Source organism: Vicugna pacos, chromosome 10 (assembly GCF_048564905.1).
Source record: "Vicugna pacos chromosome 10, VicPac4, whole genome shotgun sequence".
Lineage (NCBI taxonomy): Eukaryota > Metazoa > Chordata > Mammalia > Artiodactyla > Camelidae > Vicugna > Vicugna pacos.
The window spans coordinates 18,520,569-18,543,937 of NC_132996.1; the positions used below are offsets into that span (position 1 = coordinate 18,520,569).

Sequence of the window (23,369 nt, forward strand, 5' to 3'; positions counted from 1 at the left end):
ACTAATTGCATGGTCTTGAAGCCAGAAAATTAATGGATTCACAAGAAAAACAAAATACAGGCTATAAACGTGATCATATAAAATTACAGATTATAAAAATGATAATAAATGGATTTTTTCACTTGTCTTTATCCAGTTTATTAGAAACCACTTTATATTATTGATTCTTTTCCCAATGTGACTTTTGACTTACCTTTGCATGCCTTTCTTAGTATCATATCTTCTAACTTTCTGTACCTAAGTGATAAAAGCAAAGATCATCATTATCCAGAAGAAAGACTTGTATAGCATCTCTGCCATCTTTCCAGTATTTCCCAGCAGATCGAAATTTATGATGAGTGAAATCAGATCATTGATGAGACATGGACTTTTAGAGGTCATCCATTTCAGTCTTTATTCCTCAAATATAGAAATAAATGGAGGGACTTAGTGAATTGCTTTTCACCCTGAGTTTCTGAGCTTGCTCAGTCTAAAACTGAGATCCCCTGATTCCCTGTCCAGCCATCCTTATGTGAGATAATCCTTTGGCTGGACTGTGGTTGCTTCCAGGGAGACAGAGAACCTGACTTTTGATATCCTACATGAGACATCAAGTTGACTCCATTATAACTAACTTAAAACCTTATTTTTATATTAAAAATAGATGGTTATGAATTAAAATATAAAAACGTCATGAATTTTTTAAAGGTAAAACATGAGACTTCAAATAAACGTCCAGTTTGGGGTGGATCTTTTGGGATGTGTCATCACACTCATCTAAAAAGTTTGAGAAGTTCTTAGGATGCCGTTTTACTTTTTTCAGTCTTTGAGTCCTTGGCTTTTTCACCAGACCCCATGCTTCCTCCCATCTCTCCAGCTAACTTCTGAAATGCCCAGTGGGTTAGTCAATTAGAGCAGAGAACATTTCCAGCAGCTACCTTCCTTGTTGCACACAGGGTGGTAATACAACAAAAATATGGATTTGGAGTCAAAAAGAGTGAGCCTTGGTTCTCCTGATATTTAGTCTAGTGACCTTGGGCAAGATTTGTTACAGGTTCATGCCTCACTTTCTTTATCTGTACAGTGAACCTAATTATAGCACGTTCTAAGAGTAGAGAAGAATGAGTATAAAGGCCCAGCATATGGTAGGCATAGAAGACTCCCTGTTTATAACTTTCCTTAATTCGCATGCGATGGTTCAGAACAGGATGGTCTGCAGCGCATGGCAGCTCCAGATGCTCATGTCAGTCGCACCAGGCAGTGTGATACAACAGCTAGTCACCACTTACCCGCTTCTGCCCAGGTCACCCCATCTGTTGTCTCTTGGGTTCCTCATGAATCTTAACTCTTGTTGCTGTGGCTCTAGCTCTAAAGGTCTAAAAACCCATTAACAAACATCTTTGGAGTATGTTGTATGCCAGGCAGTGTTAGGAGTGTAGGTGGGGGTGGCTGGTGAAAAAAGGAAATAGGCTGAGGGCCCTGCCCTCACTACGATTATAGTTTCAGCAGGGAGATACAAATATCACACATGAACCATTTAGCCATCAGCATGTATAAGAACGAAAGAAATGTTTGTGAAGAATGGTAGGCCTTGGTGCTTTCACATAATTTTTTTCCTTTTATATTTATAATTCAGTGTGAACTAAAGTAATCCAAATAATGAATGCTTTAGAATTTGGGAGGGGCGGGATGGATAGATTAAGGCCTGCGGTGAGGATTGAGGAAACATTCATGGAGGGTCTGGGGCTTTAGATTGTCCTTGCAGGATGAGTGGAATTTGGTTAGGAAGATAAGAAAGGGACCATGATTAATTGAGGATGCAGGGTAAGGAAGAAATGTAAACAGTGACCTATGGTAGGCATAAGCAAGGAGTGTGATTGGAGTACAGGGAGCCCTGGCCTGAGAGAAAAAAGAAGGGGGAAGGAAACTAAACAGCAATCATTTATTGATCACCTGCTGTATACAAGGGCCTGATCCAGGTACTTACAGAAGAAATAGGTCCTACCTTAGCCTGGTGAACCAGGTATCTGACAGCTTGCTCACAATTGTGGCACCTAAGTCTGGAAAATACAACTGTCCTACTAAGATGTAGCTCTTTGACGGCTTCACAAAATGGAGCAGATGCTCTCCACATGCATCTTTCCAGGAATAGTCCCACATGGAGTGAATCAGTGAATTAAGGACGTATGGTTATTGCGGCATGGGGCACATTGACTAAAACACATCTGAGATTTGAGCTAATGACTCTATTTTTCGTGCACTCTTCAGAGAGCATGTGCACAAATGAAGCAGTTAGATTCGTAAATGCTCATTGTGAATCAGTGGGATCTGTGGCTTCATGGACTAATAATGGGGAAAAGCAAGGAATTTAGAGTCAGAAAACCTGGATTTGAATCTCAGCTTTGCGTCTCTCTAGATGTCTGACTTTGGGAAATACACTGAATCACTCTGAGCTTCTGTTTACTTATCTATAGACAAGGGAAAGTTCCACCAGTCCCTCTGGGGTTCTGTGAAGAGTAGATAAGAAAACACAGGTGAGAAGCTTACCATATGTCCTGGCACACAGTGGGTATTGGTCAATTCCCTTTCCTCTTCCTATGGGAATTAAATGGTCTAACATGTGTGGACACTTTTTATAAATTATGAAGCATGGTATAGGTGGTCAATCTAACATAATTATCAATTTGAGTTTCATCACACTCATCTAAAAAGTTTGAGAAATTCTTAGGCTGCCATTTTACTTTTCTCATAGTCTTTGAGTCCTTAGCTTTTTCACCAGACCCCATACTTCCTCCCATCTCTCCAACTTCTGAAATGTCCAGTGGGTTAGTCAATCAGAGCAGAGAACATTTCCAGCAGGTACCTTCCTTGTTCAGTGACAATTTACAGACCTAGTTTTGGTGAGTCATTTATTTTACCCTTTCATACAAAGTGCACAGAGGTATGTGGAGAGGGTGCAAGATGAGGTCTGAAGAGTCTTCATAACTAACAGCTCAAGTTAATTTTTATCTGTTGTTCCAAGTGAGATTGATTCTAAGGAAAACTTACAAAGTAAGGCCAAGTCTCTTTGGTCCTGGGCCTCTACTTTCTGTCTCATTGTCCAGGCTGCCACATCTTTTCTGTACTGGGGATAAAGAAGTGCCCAACTCAGCCTAACTGAGGCCCACAGGATGTCATTTAGTTTTTGCAAAATGTGACACTACCGTGTATTCTAAAGGAGGATCAAGCAGACATATCATCACTTGAATCCAAAAGGAAGAAATACTAATGGCGTGTTGCCAAAGATCAGTGGAAGAATTTGTGTTGACTAGGACAGACTTCTGGATGCTTATCAGACCTTAATGGGGAGCAGAAGCAAATGTTTTGCTGTTGTTAATAGTTACCCGCTTGGGAACCAGACTGATAGGTCTGACTCTTGCCCCTGCTATTTCTGGCTGGATGACCTTGAGCAAGTTACTTAATATCTCTGTGCCTCAGTTTTCTGTAATGTGAAGATACTATTACTTTTATTAAGAGAGTTTTGACAAGCAGAGTTGAACCAAGTTGAAGCTAACATGAATCTGACGTTCTTTCTCCCTATTTTCTGAGCCAGTGGTGGTAAGCTATGTGGGTAACTAGTCCTGCATTCCATTAAGTGCTAGGGAGAGGTACCAAGGTCTCGGCTTCCTCGAGAGTTGCTCCGTTGAGACATCCTGCCATGGCCATTAGCCTGCGGTTAAACCTCGGCTAATAGCCAGGCCTTGGCCACTCACACTGTTCACTTACCCCTTCACCTGTCACCACTTCAGTATCCTCACCTCTGAAGGTGGTGGCCCTATGTCACTGCAGGGTAAGGGCAAACCAGGTGACAGGTCAGAACCACTTAGTGCTACCGTTGGTGATGACTCAGAACATCACCAATGTTCTGCATCAAACTATATACTACCTGGCTGATCTTGTAGAGAGAGAATGTGAAAAGGGAAAGAAAATCCAAGAAAGCAAAAAATAACCACAGTGATAAATAATATAACTGTCTATCTGTAGAGCACCTCTCTTTCACTTCACATGCGATATTTCCCTAGCTAACTTCTTGGGAAATAGGTTAACTGGAAAATAGCATTGTCCCATTTTTAAGCGGGGTTTTGAAAGAGACTAAGGGACCTAGAAACCCTCTGAGAATTGGGGAATTGAATCTGAGTCAGTACGGTGAGACTGTGAAAGGGAAACTAGCAACTTTCAGGGCAGAAAATAACTGCATTTCTCAGCCTTACCTGGAAAAACTCAGGAAAGGGAATCAAGAGGTGGTGGTGGCTACCAGCATGGGTTCTGGGGCTTGAAAGGCCTGGGTTTGACACCTGGTTGTGGCACCTCTTTGGTTTGTGACCTTAGGCAAGTGTTTTAGCCACTTTGAGCCTCCCTTTCTTTTTTCTCTAATTTTTTTTAAGTGGGAACAATAATCTTGAAGACATTTTGAGAAGTAAATGCATTGATGTATCTAAAGTATTTATTACAGCCCCAGAACATAGTAGTCATTCAATGAATGCTAATGTTTTGTTATTTGTGTTGTTATCCTACCTTCTGTGTTGATAGCAAGTAATTATGAGCTCTTGGGCATGCCACTTGCTTTCTCTGTCTACGTTTGATATTTGTAAAATGAAAGGATGGAATTAAATAATTCCTAAGGCCCCAGCTTCAAAGTTGATGATTCTAGAGTGGATTTGTTCTTCCTATCTGGTTCCTCCTGTCTCGTATAACCATCAGTATGTCTTAAATCAGTCATGTACCAAACACTTCCTTTGGCACTTACTCAAAAACATCCTGACTGAGTCAGCCTGAGCTTAGCCTTCTCCTCAGTCATGGCACCTGCAGGCCTGCTCACACGATGCACTAGGGCCCAGTATCTGGGCCAGAGTAAGGAGGGAAGGGCTCGGGAACTAAGGTGGATAGGTCTAGTTTGGCTTTGGGCTGCCTCTGAGTTGTTGGTGAGCAGTCAAAATTAGAAAACAAAGAGTTCTGCCATTCTGAAAGGCAGTAGAGCTTGGTTGTCAAGAGCTCGGACTCTGAGCCAGACTGTCAGACCATTTGGGTTTGAAGATGGTCTGTGTACCAGATGTACAGCTTTGGGAAAGTTACTTAACCTCTGTTTTCTCACTGGAAATGGACATTGACAGTGTCTCATTGATTAGATATAGAATTGGAGGATTAGATAAGTTAATTGATAGAAATAAGTGCTATGTAAGTGCTTGCCTGCGTTACCATCCTTCCCAGTGTTAGTACATCAGGAGGTCGAGGTGTGGTGGGGTCACGGTGCCATGGATTCCAGGTGTGATGATGCTCAGCCAAGCAACAGCAAATCCTCCTTAAGTAGGTAAATCCTGGCAGGAGTAGATAAATTCAAGTGGGAGTAGGACCCTGCTGACATTTAGGGATGTGTGGCTCCAGCCCAACAGGCTGTGAAGAAGCAGCAGAAGGATGGAAGGGCTTCAGTCCAGCAGAGAACTAGAGACAGTGTATTAAGGCAGAAGTGCCCCCACTCCCAACCACATCACATTTTTAAAGATTTCCAGAATGGGCCAACATTCTGAAAACTTAAATGGTTACGGAGAAAACCTAATACAAAAGAAAGTTATCCTGAGTTCAGTCTTTAGTATACCAGTTCAGTACTTAGTGGTAGATACCTCATTTCCGGCCTGATTGGGTATGTGGGTAATGACCCTCAGGTTCTGTTTCCTTCGTTAGGAATGGATCATGGTATGAGTGGGGCTCACCCTGATGGCAGCCCTCTGTGTGGATTGTGAAGCTAAAAGACTGTTAATATGGCATCTTGTAGCAGTCAGGCTAAGCCAGCTAATACTCATCTTGAGGTTCTGAGACCTCCGCCTCTCGCAGTGAAATCGTATGCACACACCGATGGACTCATTTAAAAACTCTCAGCGGCTTCCATTTTGTTTTAAGTCGTCATGCCACACCGTGTATAGACCTTTGTTACTTCTTGCCTATTCAGGAGCCTTGTCCTTTAAGGCTAAGGAGATAAACCAAAGACAGTAGGCCCCCGGAACAGCTCATATGTTCTTTACCTCCTGCTTAAGTTGGCCTCCTGACAACCGCCTGCCTTGTACTTGCATGTTCCAGGTCAGCTGAAATCCCTGCTCAGTTCCTAGCCGCACGCGTGGTGCTGTTCCGTTCCTGCTGCATCTCGGTCACTTGACTGTGTGGGTTTCCTCCTTTTCTGCTTTGCTTCTTAAGAGTTTAGCTATAGGCCTGGACTCGGTCTTCTGCCCTTGCAGCTGGTTAGACTACACTTACCACAACTCAGCCTCCCAGAGTGTGTTCTTCGGCTGATTGGCTGCTGCCAATACCTTGTTTGAAGAGGCCGCCTCTGACCCTGTGTCCACCCGCCCATTTACGTCAGAGGTCCTTCACAGATCTGGCTTAACAAGTTTTAAGCAGTAGCCACATGAGTCGGAATTAATAAACTTCTTTGAAAATTTGCATTCATTATGTAAGATTCTTTATTCGTTAAGTTCTCTTGGTGGCAAGCAACAGTTTATGTTTTACTAGCATAAGCAAAGTTATTGATGTAATATAAGAATATTTGGGTATCCCATGGGACCCAAAGATAGGAAAGTGGTAGGAGGAATTCATGAATAACTTGATCTAGTAAATTACACTGTATCAATATTCTGTCTCTTCACTTCTGTCTCCTCTATGGTTAACTTTATTCTTCCCTCTTGCTATAAGCTGGGATATTGTGTTATTCACAACAGCTCACCATAGCATCTCCTTGGCATTTCGATCAGGGAGTTGTCAGTGTCAGATGTATGTCATATATGTGTGTATTCCCACAATCTACACACACATTTATTTGTGCATTTTTAGTGACTTTTATAGACATAGGCATTAACTGCTCCTGGCTCTTTTTAGCACCATAAAGGAGCCATAAGCTTTCCCCATAACATAGATTGTACTTCAGGATTCACAGTTATCATCCTGCATTTCTGAGATAATTAATTGTTATTTTATAAAACTGGATAATTAAGTGTTAGAGAGTGGTTAAAGAAAGAAAGTGGTTGTGGATATTGAAAAGTTTATCACTATAACATAAGATACTTTGGGATTATCTTAGAAATGCTCTCCAAAGCTTACAAAAGCATTACTTTTCTTTATACTATATTTTATAGCTACATTTAGTCAATGATTCCTAAGTATTTACTGAGCTCCTTCTGTGTACCCAGGTGCTGTGAAGAATTCTAGGAAAGTATACAGTCCTTGTCATTTTTTAAACAAAGAGTCTAATTGGAAAGACCAAATTTACATACATGAAATGGAGATTAGCAACATGAACATACAAAAATGGTAAATGGCATTGTATAGGAAATGGGCTTATGCATAAAAATTTATTTCCAGACCACGTTAATGCAATCTGTAAGAGGCAAAACCAAAGTAAAATATCTTGAAAGTCCCAAATCAAATCAATGCACATTTATTGATCAAAGTATACTAGATAATAAGGGGAAATACCAGTTTGGGGTATGAGTCTCAGAGTTTTCAGTCTAATCAAGGAGACAAGACACAAATGTTTTTGGGAGTCCTGGAAACCGATTAGAAAGCATAGAAGAAACATCATCAAAATTGAAAAACAAACAACAACTACAAAACCGTTTTAGAATCACTGGGTTCCTTTCAACATCTAATATGCAAGACTCTGAGGCATCTCTTCCCTTCAGGGTGATCTCTGCTTTGCCTGGGTCTTACTTGCTGCTCCAGTTAGAGATCTCAAATCACTGCAAGGCTCTTGTGATGGAGGCACCTAGGTAATGGACTCATAGAGCAGCTTAGTGTGGGGAAAAAAGGATTTTGAGATCAGAAAGGTCAGTGTTAAATCTCAGCTTTCAAATTCCCTGAGCCTCAGTTTTCTCATCTATAACATAGGGGGAGTGGCAAGAATGCCTCATCAGTATGGTTTTGTGGAGATTAAATGAGGACATATTTGCATATTCCTATAAATGGATAAGTAATGTATACTTAATCAATGATAATTAACAGAATCTAATCAGTTCTCTTTAGTGCAGATGTAGCCACTAACATAGCATTGAGATCTCTGGGGCTTAAACAATTCACAAATGATCCAATAATATATCCTTATGATAGTCAATCTTTAGGGACACTAACTAATAATAATATTTAACATTGATTGTGAAATTTATGTTTATAAAACACATTCAAGTATATCACCTCATTTAATCTTCAAACAACATTTTGAGAAGATGATTGGTTCTATTTCCATTCTACAGAGAAGGAAAATGAGATGAAGAGGGTTAGTGGACTTGCCCCCAGATCACATTACCAAGAAGTTGCTGAGCCCTCAAATCTTATAATCAGGAAGTTGTTAAACCAAACTTGAGCCCAGTTCTCCTGACTCTAAACCTCATGTTCCTCTTCCTATACCGCATGCATCTTAACAAGCACTGTCTTTTGGTGGGGGTCCAGTGGAACTGTCTTTCCCCAGAGCCCCTATTTATCTACAGGGTGCTTGCTACTAGGAGTTAACAAATAAACCATGACTGTCTAGTTGACCGACTACGAAGGTGTGCAGAACAGGGTCATATTTTCAGTGCCCAGTGTTTTTAGTTAAAACCTGAAATTTTGTTCTGTAAAATCTGCTGGATTGCTATTTGTTTTATCATTTGACTAGGATTCCATAGGCACAGATTGACATTAAAAAGCTGTTAACTCTGGTAACTCCAGAGGGCACAGCTAATGAAATGTCCCCAAATTTGAGGACTTGCGCAAACTACCGTGTCGTATAGGACAGCTCTCGATTAATCATGATGAGACGATTTCCTCTATCTAAATGAAATCTGCAATTTGGGAAGGAGATTAAAGATCCTTCGGGGGATGAAGGAAAAGTTGCTGTGAAAATTCTAGAAACTAGAAAATAAAGATAGATTTACTCAATATTCATGAAGTCAGATTGGTTGATGCAAATAGATTGCAATCTCATTTTCTAATGACTTGGCTTGTAGCACTCCTTTATCAGTTTTACACAGATTCCTACTCAACGTTAAAAGGAATGACTGTAGTTTGTATAAAGTTTTTTTTTAAAGAAAGTTTAGCATATCTAATGTGGTCTTCTGCCATCTTTGACTAATTATTAATTTTCTAAGGATTTCTAAAGTATATGATCAGAGGTACATAAATGACAAAAGCTATAACACAGCACGTGTAATAGGTAAACCTATGTAAGATGTCGGTATGTGAACTAATTTTGCATGAATACAGCAAACTTACAAGCCAGTTTAAGGAGTTACATTGTTTTAGGTTTAACTTTGCTTCCACAAGAGAGAAGTCAAATTTCTTTAGCACAGCCATTTTGTAAAGAAATTGTAACTCCTCACCAATTTTATTAGAAGTCCTTGCCCTTTACACTGCACAAATCCTCACCTCCTGAAGTTTAAGCTCTCGTGCTTACTTCATTTCATTATGTGGGTAGCAAACAAATAATTGAAGGGAGGAGGGTGTAGGGAACCCTGAGCCCCTTCATTCTCTCCCCAGTATCTGACATAGTCCCTATACAGGTTCTCAAGAAACACTGCTGAGCTCCTGGTTAAATAAGTTAACAGATCCTATCTCAGAATAGACTACTTGTTCTTTAAAATGTTCTTCTACTTCTCTTTTTCAGGCCAGCCCTGCTCCTATAATTGTCAACACAGATACTCTGGACACGATTCCTTATGTAAGTAACATTTTTATTAAGACTGTCTTTAAAAACTGTGGTCAAACTTAATCAGCTGTATTTAAAATTTAATACATACTCAGTTTTAACCAATCCAGACAATCTCGTGAAATGATGTCTAGAATGAGTTTTGTGAGCTTTCTTTTGATATTTGCTGAATCTGTTTTGTCATGCAGATATTTTCCTCTTTTGTTCACCATTTTGTAAAGCACGAGAGACTGTCATGAGAAAAAAACACAGCCAGTTATGATCAAATGTTAGTTTCTTAGGTGGTTCACTGAAGAGAGATTGAATTGTTAATAAAAGAGATGAACAGACTTCTTTGGGTTTCTTAGTAAAGGAATACTCAGATCAATTTCTATGATAGAGCCTAGAATATAATAACTGATCAATAAATATTTGATGGATTTTGCTGGGCTTCTAACAAGAATTGGAGCCAAAGTTTTGTGAGGGTAAAGTCCATCTACAGATAATGAGATGTGTAGTTTTATAAAAGCATGAGATAATAGGAACAGACAGATCAGTAAAGCCCCAAATTTTGTATCTGAATTACAACCACTATGATGGCCAAAGTTCTTGAAGACAGGCTGGAGAGTGGGCCTCAATGTGGGTGAGTGGTTGACTTTATGGAGGTCCACCAAGGCCTTGTGAGTGACCCTAGCTGATGGATAGAGGATAGTGATTTAGGAAGACAAGACAGACATGGATATGTGCAGGCAAGTTTGAAGCATGGAGAGGGACTGTAGGCATAATGGACAAGAATAAACAGATCCCTCCCTGGTCTTTGATTAAATGAGTACAAAGTGCTTGGTCAGTATGGGCTATTCTCAGTCTTAGAATCCAACCTCAAATGTCTACAAGGACCAAACAAATCATAGAAACAAACGGAGCAGGAGGTGTCCAGAGAGTGGAGAATAAAGAGCACGTGGCCTCCCAAAGGGGCAGCTGCCACTTGGCTCTAGTTGTTTGGTACCAAAGGGAAGGGGGAACCAGATGTTGCCAGAACATTCAGTTCTTTTCAAAAGAAGTCAGAAATTTGAATCATTTATACAATTTTTAATACAAGTGACTCATTCTCAAAAGTTCAAACACTGTGTGTGCCAAACAAAGTGTGTCTAGTCCAAAGGCTGCCCTTCAGGAGAGACCTGCCTCCAAGGAACTGGAGGTCCTGAGCAGGTTCTGCAAGCCAGGACTCAGCCCCAGGGGAGCGGGATGCAAGAACTGGAGTACAGGGTTGGGACTTGATTATAGGGACAAGTGACTAAAACTGGGACACGGGGTCAGGACAAGAATAACAGCAAGCTTGACTTAATGCTGAATCACCTGAACTACTGAACTAGGGCTTCATAGCTCTTTCTGAACAAGAGTCATCTGGGGTCCGCCTGGAAATGGGGTTAAGGTTACTGGTAGGAATCAAGTGGCCCCAGCTGTGGAAATTAAAGGGCTCTGAGAAAGGAAGCAAGCAAAATATAAAGACATATAGTGTTCACTATTCTCTCTTCTTTCCTTTATTTATCAAACATACATTGAAATTACTGTATACCTGATACTGTTTTCAGCACTTAACAAGTATTAACTCGTGCAGTCCTCATAACAACCCTATGAGATAAGTACTGGTAATTTCTCCATTTTACAGATGAGGAAACTGAGTCCTTAAAGAGGTTAAGTAAGTTTCTCAAAATTGTGCAGTAAGAGGCAGAGCCAAGAATGAACTGAGGAAGCCTGGCTGTGGAACTTGAGCCCTTCCTTAACTCTGATCTTGCTGCTGCTTGTTTCCTCCTTCCCTCCTTCCCTCCCTCATTTTCTGCCTCTCAGCTTAGGAACAAAGTTTGTTTACTTACTCCTCGGCAACATGTAGCTCTGAGTGAAAGACAACTTGTCACAGAAGCTTCAATACCCTTGGGGCAGGGATCCATGTATATATTGCAGAATTTCATGTCTTTATAATAGAGTTAACCTCTTTACTATATCCACTGACATCACTTAAAGCCGATGAGCAGTGCTTTGAAGAAGTAGACGTGGAGCACAGAGACTTGATTTTGTAAGTGGGACTGCTGACTTGTGCTAGATCTATATTATTTCAAAGCCCTTTATTCAGGTTTTCATGGCTCACTTCCAGATGCCCTCATGTACAAATAATTTATCAACAAGGATCTAAGGACTTTGAACAGACATACTCGATGGATGTCCCAACTCACTGGCTAATAAATCAGCTACTTACAGCAAATTGATCAAATTGCTCTCATTCTGCTAAATATCAGTTTTGTATCTGATTTTGAGTTCTTCAAAGGGATTTTTTAAAAATTATCTTTAACTTTTTTGTACTTAATGCAAACTCTCTTTTGAGTTTTCTTAAGAGTAGGATCTTAAGAGAGGTTTGCTGAGTCTGATGAAAAGGCCCCAATTCTCATTGGCAGTGTGTTGTTGAGCAATTCAGTTAATCTTTCTGGACCTAAGTTGATTCTATGAGACAGGAATTATAATATCTACCTTAGAGCTGGTGTGAGGATCTGATGAGGTTATGTATGTGAAGTTGTGCTTTGTTAACTTCTGGTTAATAGGGGTTTACTTGTTTCATTTAATTAACACTTACGAAGTAACATGTACTAGACTCTGACAGAATGTTAAATATTAATATACTCCCTCATGTAGAAGTAACATGAATATATTATATATTGGTAAATGGCAGATTTAGTACACTATCATTCATGTAGATGTGCTTTGGGTCTTGACACAGGCCTAACCCTCCCCTTTGTTCCTGACTCACTGAGTGACCTTGAACAAATCACTGTTGCTTGCCGTCTGTTGTCTCATTCCCTGGTGTTCTGTAGTTTGTTTTCCTCTTTTCTGTCTTGTGTTCTAGTTGTTCACATAATTTCAGCTCTACTTAATGAAAAAACAATTTCAGAGTTCCCCAGAGCATTTCAGTCATGTTGCAGAAGAATATTTCCTTCTTTAAAATATTACCTAAATGGCAAATTTTAAGTTGTATATTAAAATCTTCCTCAAAAATAATTTCGTTACAAGTAAACGTATTAATTTTGCCAATTAGCAAATTTGGTTTTAGAAATATATGGCCCTCGTGGAAATGATTCCTTGGCATACATGCAAATGTCAGTTGAGTAACAGGAGGAAATCTCTGGTCAAAGGAAATTTTTAAGTAACTGTCTAATAAAGATACAAAAGATATTTAAAGAGTTTTCTGCTTTTTTTTTTTTAAGGAATGTTAGATCTTAGCGCTCTTGAAGTGTCTCCCATTAACAAGGGGGTCACTGAGGTTCTTATGCATGAATGCTTCTAGTAAACTCATTCTTGTATGATATCATGACATTTTTAACGTTGGGTGGGACCTTACGTGTGATACAGTCCAGCCTCTGATGCAAAACCAAAATCCCCTCTATGACGATAAAATCACTCAGGGCTAAAAAAAAAAAAGCAAGGAGAGAAAAAGAAAATCCCCATTTCAGCATTCTGTAGTTTCCATTTTTTACTCAATCTGTTTATTCTTCCCCATTGTCTACTGAATATTGTCTTATGCCAGATATTAAAATTACTCTGCTTCTAGAGAGTTCAGGGTGAGTAGAGACTGGGTGTGATCTGTAAGTCCAGCTCCCTGAGGCTGACTTAGTGAAAAAGTGGCATGTTCGCCCTCTCTGGACTCTGTAGCCAACTGGTGTGGAAGCCTCCTCTCCTGACTTCCTTCCTCCCTCCAGCATACCCCCTCAGAGTTCTATACTGAACACCATTCAAACAAATTCCATTCTGTGTGATTTAGAAAAATAAAGTTAGAGAGATTCTAGGGTGCCTTTTCTCTCCATCCTTCTCTAGCGTTCATTTCACAGTGGTTAGATTTTGACCTGTTTTCTGAAAATATACTGTGGGAAGTGGTGTACTTAAGAATCATGAGTTTTAAATCTTGTGAAGTAACTTGGGGCTCAATGAATGCAAACCTCTCATTTTACAGATAACAGATATTCTCGCTCAACTAGTAAATGGTAGAGCTTGGTCTACCATTTACTGTTACTCCACATAACAGTCCATTTTTGGTGTGTAACCAACAACCACAAAACCAGTAGCACAGAACAACAGTAAGCACTCATTTCTTCCATAAGTGTGTGCTGGTTGGCTGGAGCATTTCTGCTTCACATATTTTATTCTGGGGTCCTGGGGGGTGGGACTTTACTACCCAAAGTATTTTATTTTCATTGTGATGGCTGAAGCCCGAAAGGATAAGCCCAGAACATAAGCACAGCTATAGCTTCTGCTCACATCACATCCACTAACACCCCAGTGGCCAAAGCAAGTCATATTGCCAAGTTCAAAGAAGAGGAAGGAGCGAATGTTTGCTAAATAAGAAGGTATCACACCAAAGCCTTAAATAAAAGGGCTACATTATCTGTGTATGTCCCAAAGTAAAAAAAAAAAAAAAAAAAAAAAAAAAATTCGGTACCAAAGAAGGAATCTCACACTTTAAAAATATCACTAGGAATAAACAATTAAAGTGTCAAAGGGACCTGATTCAATTGGTAAGGGGAGTGGGTGTCTACATTATTAAGGATGTCCAAGGGAAAATACTGAAAAATAAAAGGGATATCTAGCAAGTATTGGCAATGTGATGATTCTACTTTCCGGTGAGACACTTTGTTGTGTGATACATTGTTTCTAGAGGTAGAAATAATAGTAGAGACAAGGGAATTTATTCCAGAAATTCCAGAACTGTGTCTTGGAAAACCTCCCAGGAAAGTGAAGGAGAGAGAGGAGAGGAAAGAAGGAAGACTTAGGTTAAAATTTTTTGAGTCCTTAGTATATCACCCATTGTATTTGACTGCCAAGAAGATCATTTATGCAAAAGCTATTTGAAAACCATAATATTCTCATAATATTATCAGTGAGATTTTTGTAGAGAGCTTTAAATGGGAGAGCTTATTGGATGCAGGTACAGCTTTGATTCTGGGGCAGAGGACAAGAGAGTGGTTTAAAGGGGATAAAATGGCCCAAGGAAAGGTTGAAAATGTGAGTGAAGATGGGTGAGAAGAGAGGGGGATGAGAGAAAATAAAAGATAATGTGGATTCAGGGACCTAGAGAAGCAATCAAGTGAGCAGTGGGGTTCATTCGGGAGCCAAAAAATGGGCTTGAGATGAAGAGTTGTTAAGCAAGGTTTAAATGGCATTTCTGATTGATTCCAGCAGCAGGAAGCTGAGGGTGAGAGCCCTCTGAGAAGGAAGTTGCTGTATTACGGAAATGGGGTGACCAAGCACTTGGTCATAGAGCTGGACGCTTAGGCATTAATTTCTTTGAGTCATTTTGTACAGTAATAGACCCTTGTGATTTAGGCTACTATTCACTTTTAATTGGATGGTTTTCCGGAATTACCCATGAAGGGAGAAGAAGCAGAATTGTTTGTTTCTTTGAACCATTCTGGCAGTGATTAATAATGGAGAGGTATTTTGGAAGAACTTGCTGATTTTAGTACATTTATTTTTCAGCAAACAAGTTTGCTGCTGCTTGTGGTTTTTCCCACGAACACTGTTAAAACTGTGTTGTTGGTGTTTGTATCTGTTGGATTTGTAGTATTATCCAGAAATTAAAAATCCTTACCTTCTAGAAAGCAGCTTAATTTTGGCTTAAGTATGCCCGTGAGGCAATAGGAATTTAGCAAAGAGGCAAAGCTATAGATATTTGTTCCACAGTCAAACCTGGCCGACCTAAGTCCATTTCTCAACTGCCACAATCAGCAGATCTCTTACTTTCCATTTGTACTTTGCTCTAAAAGGCGAGAGGTGGAACGTCAAAGTACTTCTTGAATAGTGACGTGCATAGGACTCACCTGGAGATGTTAAAACGCAGATTCTGATTCAGCATGTATATGAGTGAGGCCTAGGAGTCCGCATTTCTAATAACTTTCCAGGTAAGGCTGATACTAAATTGTACACACCACACTTCATGTAACAGGAATCTCATGAGAAAGATTAGGTTTTGGATTCAGAAGCGACAGGGTTCTAAACCCACTTCTGCCAGTTAGTACTTGCCTGAGTTTTGATTAAGTTATATTATCCATCTGTTAAAAATTCGTTTTATGATTTGTAAAATGAGAATAATATTTGCCTCTCAGACATTGTTACGAGTAATCTTCCTTACATGCAGAAGGTGCTTAATAAATGTTCATCATAAGAAGCAAGGAGAGAGGACTGGCTTTGATAAAACAAAACATGCCTGTGACTTAATCTTGAACTGTTGAGCCAAGAATGGGGAAGCCATAGCTAGTCCAGAGGGAGGGCCGAGCAGTTATGTAGGCCCGTGGGCCTCCCTACATCTAGATCTGTGTTCTTGCAATGTGGCCCATTGACTAGCCGCATTATTAGTACCTGGGAGCTTGTAAGCACAGAGCCTAAGTTCTCGCTCAAGACCTATTGAATCAGAATCTGTGTTTTTAAGAACCCCAATGATCTGTGTGCACAGTGAAGTTGGAGAAGCATTGGTCAGTGTGGCAGAAATGGCTTTTTTTGTTTTGGATCCAGCTGCCTTTGTTCTTTCACCACCTTTCGGCCTGCCCTCAGGGCAGCTGCTCTTTTTGCTCTTTTACCTTAAACATATGCGTATCTGTAGGGAAAGGGATCAATTCAACACACTTAGTGACCAACTACTGTGTTGTATAAGCTTCAGGGCCTGTGCTCTCCAAGGCAGTAGCTACAATAAGTGTGGTTATTTAAATTTAATTAAAATAATATACAATTAAAAATTCAGTTCTAAGTAGTACTGGCCACGTTTGAAGTACTCAGTAACCACCATGGCTAGTGGCTACCGTATTCAACAAGGCAGATATAGGATATGTTCATCGTTCCAGGAAGTTCTATTGGACAGAGCTGTTCTAGGTAATAAATGGTAAGAAAGAAGTAGAAAGGGAAGGGAGCTAATGTTTATGGAGGGACCATTTTATTCTAGGTGCTTTATATATATATTACCTAATTAATGATAAAATTGCCCCCCCCCAACTTTTGTGAGTTGGTTTCATTTTCTCCTTCATAGGGCTGAGTATTTTCAAATCTTCTAAAGATTTGAAAATACTCTCCTAGGAGATTGTGGGGTATGTTTGTATGGATGGCATTGTCCATGTCCTCATGGCCCATAAAGGTTCATTAGGTTTAAAGGCTCTTATACATGACACACATGGAGGCAAACGCAAGCAATTACTGAAAGCTTTCTTAAAAGTTTAGTGACTCTCCTATCGTTTCCTTTTTCTAAAATTATCAAACTCCTAAGTAGACTGGAATGAATCTTTTTTAAAAAATCAAAAAATAAGGAGAGTCTGATTATGAAGACCTTGTTTGCTTGATACGGGATTTGGACTTTATTCAGTCCAGTAGTATCGTCCTCCCATATATTTGAGAAGTAGAGACATCTTTTTTCACTACTATACCTCTTGGCCCTTGTCTGTGCCTGCTGTGTAGCTGGTGCCCTGAAATATCCAAGAAACAATAGTGGTCATTTAACAGCAATAAGCCACGAGCTTTTCTTGAGCCTTTTCTATACTTTCTTATCTCCTTGCCTTTGTTCACTTTGTTCCAATTGCCCGGAAGGCCTTTTCCTCCTCATAATACTCGTATATTAAGATCCCATCAAGCTGCCACCTCTATCAGGAAGCCCTCATCAGTCCCTCTAGGCAAAATTAATGTCTCCTTCCTCCTTGATTTTATAGTATTTTATTCAAAGGAGGTCGCCTGATTTAGTGGAAAGAGGATAGACTCTGGGCTCTTTTGATCCTACCATATACCAGCTGGCTAACCTTGGAAAATTAATTTCTCTGATACTTCTCAGCCATCTGTAAGTAGAAGGAGCAATAAATATCTTGCATGGTATATGATTTAGCATATATGTTCATTTGCATTTAACAGAGACCAAAATAACAGTGCTTTTGCAAGACAAATGTATTTCTCCCACATATAACAGCCCATAAGTGGGTTGTCCAGAACTGGAATGTCTGTTCTGCTCCACAGGGCCTTTTTTTTTTTTTTTAGAAGAGGTGCCAGGGATTGAACCCAGGACCTTCTGCATGCTAAGCATGTGCTCTACCACTTGAGCTATACCCTCCCTGCAATAGGGTCTTAAAAGGACCCAAGTAGCTCATCTTCTTGCTCTACCACCCTTGCACGTTGTCTTTGTGCCCATAGTCACCATGATGACATGCCAAGAAGCAGGTTGGAAGAAATACAGAGAGATGGACACATTTCCTGCCTTTAAAGGCACTTCTGTGAAGTTGTAGACCTGGTTTCCCCTTATATCCCAAGAGTCAGAACTTAGGCACAAAGCCACACCTGGCTGCAGTGGGAGACTGAAACATGTAATCTTTAGTCTGGGCTGACATGGGCCCAGATAAAGACTGGGGATCCCATCAGTATAGAAGGAAAGGATAATGAATACTAGGGGACACCCACTGGTTTCTACCACACAGCATAGCTAGCTGTGTTCTCCAGTGTGGTTGGTGGCTTTCTCCCAGGGTGGCTAAAGATGATCCAGGAAGCACGGGGTGCTTCTCTTCATATTGTCTCATTATTTCTAATTTCAACATTTGAATATGTTTTATAATAAATATAATATGTTATCATTGTTGTACAAATATATACTTATTCTGCAGATTAGCACATTTGGGGGATATCTCCTCACAAACATTTTATAGGCAGAAACACTCAATAAATAACTGTAGCGATCACTGGTTGGAAGCATTAGGGACAATAGTTGGATATTGCCTGACTCATAATAAATATTAAACAAGTGATGACCATTATTACTGTGCAAAATTAGTATTTACCACATTCTTCCTTGTTTAGTAATAGTTGTCATTCAGTGTTAGCCAGAATATGCCTGATCTCTAAATTCCAGGGAGCACGTAACTCAAGTCCATGCATATAGTAGGATTTCAATAAAAGTTGAATTTGTCACTGTTACATTCAGTTGTATTATTGAAATTTAGCTGATTGAATAAGGAATACATTTCTATTTGTCAGGTAAAATGTGTGTGTTTTAGTTTGATCCACATGACCACATGGTTTGAGATGCTTGCTGCCACCCAAGAGTGGGGTGCCCAGTTTATCAGCTTAATTTGCAGAAATTTAGCATGCTCACTTATAACAACTCCTTTCAAAGTATAATGGTTTTGAAATGCTTTTTTTCCTTCATATGCATTTTTGAAAGGAAACATAGGGCATATATGATAAAGGAGATCGTGGATAGTTGGGTAAGCTCAAATAAAGAGAAAAGCAGAATGATAGTTGAGTAAAAAGCAAAATCAGTAAAAGAAATGATAGGAGAGTAATAAAGAGAAATGGCTTGAAATCTTTATATTGTCTTCAATTTTAAGAACATTATCATTGGAATGAAGCTAGAAACCCCTACTTCAAATTTTTTCAAAAAAAAAGAAAAGCAGAACTACTAAAAGATTATTTCCTAGGGCCTCAGGGGTTTTATGTGATGCTTAGAGTATTTTATAATCTTACCTCTCTCTTGTTAAATTTTGTTGGACTTTTATATGGACTTTTCTTCACTGATACTGTTCAGAAACCATTTCCTGAAGGTTGACTCTAGTTACTTCTTCTCTGGGAAATTGGACTGTTTCTTTTGTGACTATTCTAGTATAAATCCTTTTGGTGCCCACACATCACTATGTGAACTTATTCGAATCTTCTTTCCATTGCTTTTCATCCTCCTTATGTTCATCCCCAGGATACAGGCCCCTTTTTTTAAAGTAAAAAAAAAAAAAACAGTCTTTCTCTTAGTGGCTAGTTGTCTGCCTTTCTGAGAAGTCTGTAATATTGGCATTGGAGTTACTGTGATTTTTTTCTAACAAGCATAAATTTATATCCTTCTTAGTCCACCTGCTAGTCCTGTAACTCTGGGCAAATTACCTGAAAGTTCTGCACCTCAGTTTCCTCACCTATAAAACAGAGTAACATCACCTACCTCATAGGCTCATTTATTAAATGAAGTAATGCATACATGGCACTTAATACTGCACCTGGCACAGAGCAGTCAGTTACCTCTGATCTTCGATTTTTTGTAGAAGAAATCCATCTTTAAAATAATTAATATTTGGAGCAAAAAAATTTTGAGGATTTGATTTTTAAAAGATGCAAGTGATTCAGTCTCCTATATCTATAACAATAGGATTTAAGGCAAAGAGACTGTGTCCCACATGGGTACATGCCGGGGACCTTCTCCCACATGGCTTTCAATGGTTGACTTCCCCTAGTGTCTTCTCTTTTCTCAGTGTATTATATCTCAGCCTAAATTATTTCCCCTCAATTATCACTTAGGAGTTCCAGGTTTGTTTGAATATTTTGAATAGCAAAATGAACTTTCATGAGCTTTCCCTTTGGTGAAAAAGCAGTTTTTGCTTCACAAGCAGCTTTAATAGAAACATGTTTTGATTATCCTGATTTCTACCAAGTGATCCAAATGATGTTTTGCCCAGAGGTGTTTTATTTTGGAAACTCAGGAGCATCATACAACTCAAAGAATAGGAAGCTAATGAGGTATTACATTAAGAAAATGTAGTCATGAAATAACAAAGCCAGATCGGTCAAGCGGTGTGCTGAGAGGAGCAGATAAACAGTGGCCCACCGTCAAATCAGGACCTCTTTAAAGACAATCTCAGGGAATTTTTGTTTGTTTGTTGCTTTTAAACACATTGCTAATACTTTTCCTGATCCCCTGAAGCAGTGGTTCTTAACCATAGCTGCACATTTTATCTCTGTGTGTGCTTTAAAAGTACTGAGGCCTTAATGGGCCTGACTGTAGCCAGGGCATCAACATTGGGATGTTGAAAACCTCTCCATTTGCGCAGTGATGCCTTTGTGCAGCCAAGGTTGAGAACTACTGACTTTGAGTTATAAAATAGAGAGCACTGATCTCTGCTGAAATGACAAAATTAGATGCCAGCACTTAACATTGCTTATTATTTTGAGGAGCAAAAAAAAAAAAAAAAACAGTAACTACAATGTGGGCTGTGTCATAATGTGTCATAAATCATCAAGAATGTTAAAGCATCTAGTCTTTCTAATCCCCTGTGACTCTGGAAAGGCCTTCCAATGGGAATCATTAGTTTAGTGGACTCATTATAAGTCACAAGCTGAGCTTGCCCCCTGTTAACTCAGTAACAGACACAGCGGCCGCTGACAAAGCTGTCCTTGCAAGGCCCGTGCCCCTAGGTTCGGACATGATCAAGTTAAGTAAATGCCCCTCCAAGGGTTGTTCTCCTGACACATGTCGCCTTTTATGAGTTGTAATTCAGTTAATTAAAAAGAGAAACATGGCCTGTGGTTAAGCATTTTGGCCTAAGGGCCCCAGCAAACCTGAGAAAAGAAATTTGCTGGCCAAACTACTGCTGAAAGCTGGTCTGGGGTTGACCTTTAGGTAGGTCATTGCAGTGACCTGGGGCTTCATGTAATTAGAAGCAGTCAAATAGCTAGGCTCTTCCCAAGTCTTCCAGAGCTTTTTCTGACAACCCTTCTCACTGAGCTTTCCCCTTATTTTAATGCCTCTTGCTCCTACTTGAGGATGTTTACTGGTCAAAAGTTTATTTAATTCAAGTTTATTTGGTGATAGCTTGGTTTTATAAATGTCTTCTTTGATGGGGAAATCACCTGGCTCCTTTAAAATGAAGCACAATGTTGACATGGTCCATAGCATAGACCTGGTGTTCAACAGAAGTGGCCCTTGAATTTGAATATCAACACTGCCACTTCACTAGCTGTGTGAACTTGAGGAAGTTATTTAAACTCTCAAAGCCTTAGTTTTGTATTGAGTAAAATGGGGGAAACTGGAAATATTTCATAGGACGGATAAGAGAATTATCTGAACAATTTCATAAGTGGTTTAATAAATGGAAAGAATAATAAATGCAAATAATTTTTGAACTATATGCTAGGCATGACTAAATTTTTTTCATAGGTTAATTTATGCAATCCCCACAATAACCCTTCAAAGTGTATTGTTTTCTCCAGTTTACGAGTGAGGAGTCTTAGGCACAAGATAGATTCTTAACTTGTCCAGGGTCACACAGCCTGTAGGGAGGGGCATACATTAAGAATAGCGTTATGCTCCCTGCCTCTCAGGAGTTGTAATAAAATTTAATTTGCTAAGTTACTCACTTAAGACACTGAGAAAGACACAAAAACAGCGAAGGTCAAACAGAGAATGGTTTTACACCTGATTTATAATAAAAGGTCAAAGAGTGACAGAGACAGGGAAATTGTTCTACAGTGCGGTAAACAGCGGAAATTTGCAAATATACAAAATATGTTGTGAGAGTTAAAACAAACTGGGACGAGATCTCAGAAGTGACATTAATGATGTCATTGTGTGTAATAAATAATAAGTAGGTATTGAGAATGAATGATTTGGGATAGATTGGGTGAAAGTCTTGAACAACATGCTTTCGTGTATTTTATTTTATTCTCAAAATATTCATGAAGGAAGCAATTTTTTTTTTTAAAGCTAAGGAGACTGAAAGATGCTTCGAGACCTGAAGTTCATGAAGCTGGTGTCGTTCATTTGGACTTGAACTCAGATCTTCTGCCTTCTGCCAATTCATTGGCTGTGTCATTTGGGGCAGGTCTTTCTGGGCACTGCTGGAGCTCACCTCCTTTGTCACCCATCAGATGAGGGAGCTTGCCTCTGTGATGGCTTTGGTCCTTTCAATTTTTAATTTTTATTTATGATCTCAGAGTTAAGTACTATGTTAAGTACTACTGTTAAATACTATGATATATTCATAGAACAAAATTTCTTGCTGTATGTCAGACACATTTGAATTCAATTATTTAGGAGCAAACAAATTTCCACTCTCACGAAGTTTACATTCTAATCAAGGTAAACAATAAACAAAAAGGAAGGAAATTATAAACTAATAGCACTCTGAAAAAAATAAAGCAAAGTGATTTGATGATGGGATTGGAGAGGGCACAGGCTTCTTTAGAAAATTTGGAGGATTCTTGGAGGAAGTGATATTTAAGTTGTAACCTGAATGCAAGAAAGAGCCAGATATGCTTTTATATTCCTGTTTTTCTTTTCTGTTTTTCCTTCTACTTAGACCCCAAAGCCTGACTTTCATTTGCATTTGTTAATTTGTCTTTCTTCCTCCTTCATTCCCTGTCTTGGTGAATAATATCACCTTTAACTCAAGTGACCAAGCCATTTTATATTTCTGGGAATCATCCTGACTTCTTTCTGCTTCATATCTCTTCCCCTAAGTGGTTACTAATACTTAGAGTCTGCATAGTATGTCTGCTAAATGTCTCTTGTCTCTGCCCCATTGTCTTCACTGTCAAGGCCCTTAGTCTAGGTCTCTCTACTCTCCAGGACTCGGACTCCAGCAGTTGCCTCTGAACTTGTCTGTTTCTTGCTTTTCCTTCTTTTAGTCCACAGAGCTCTCTGAGGTATTATAAAAACCAGTTATGGTCCCATCATTTAACTACCTAAAAACCTTTAATGGTCCTTAATTGCTTCATAAAATTTAAACTTTTTAGTATGACATTTAAGGCTTTTTCTTGTGCCTGTCATCCTTTCCCAGTCCTCCCCACCCTAACAGTTTCCCACAATATAACCTGTGTCCCTACTACATAGAAGTTCCCTCAGTTTCCTTAACATACTATGTTCTTGATGATTTCCACATACATGTTG

The 23,369-nt window shown here is 39.4% G+C and overlaps 1 protein-coding gene across 11 annotated transcripts in view; it reads left to right on the top strand.

Moving 5' to 3' along the window:
* Positions 1 to 23,369, top strand: part of DLG2 (discs large MAGUK scaffold protein 2) — a 1,735,130-nt gene that overhangs the window by 1,074,942 nt on the left and 636,819 nt on the right. For all 11 annotated transcript variants that reach the window (XM_072969091.1, XM_072969075.1, XM_006197467.4 and 8 more), the window contains one exon: positions 9,641 to 9,694. In XM_072969091.1, coding sequence (XP_072825192.1) covers positions 9,641 to 9,694 — 54 coding nt within the window. The remainder of the gene's footprint in view (positions 1 to 9,640; positions 9,695 to 23,369) is intronic.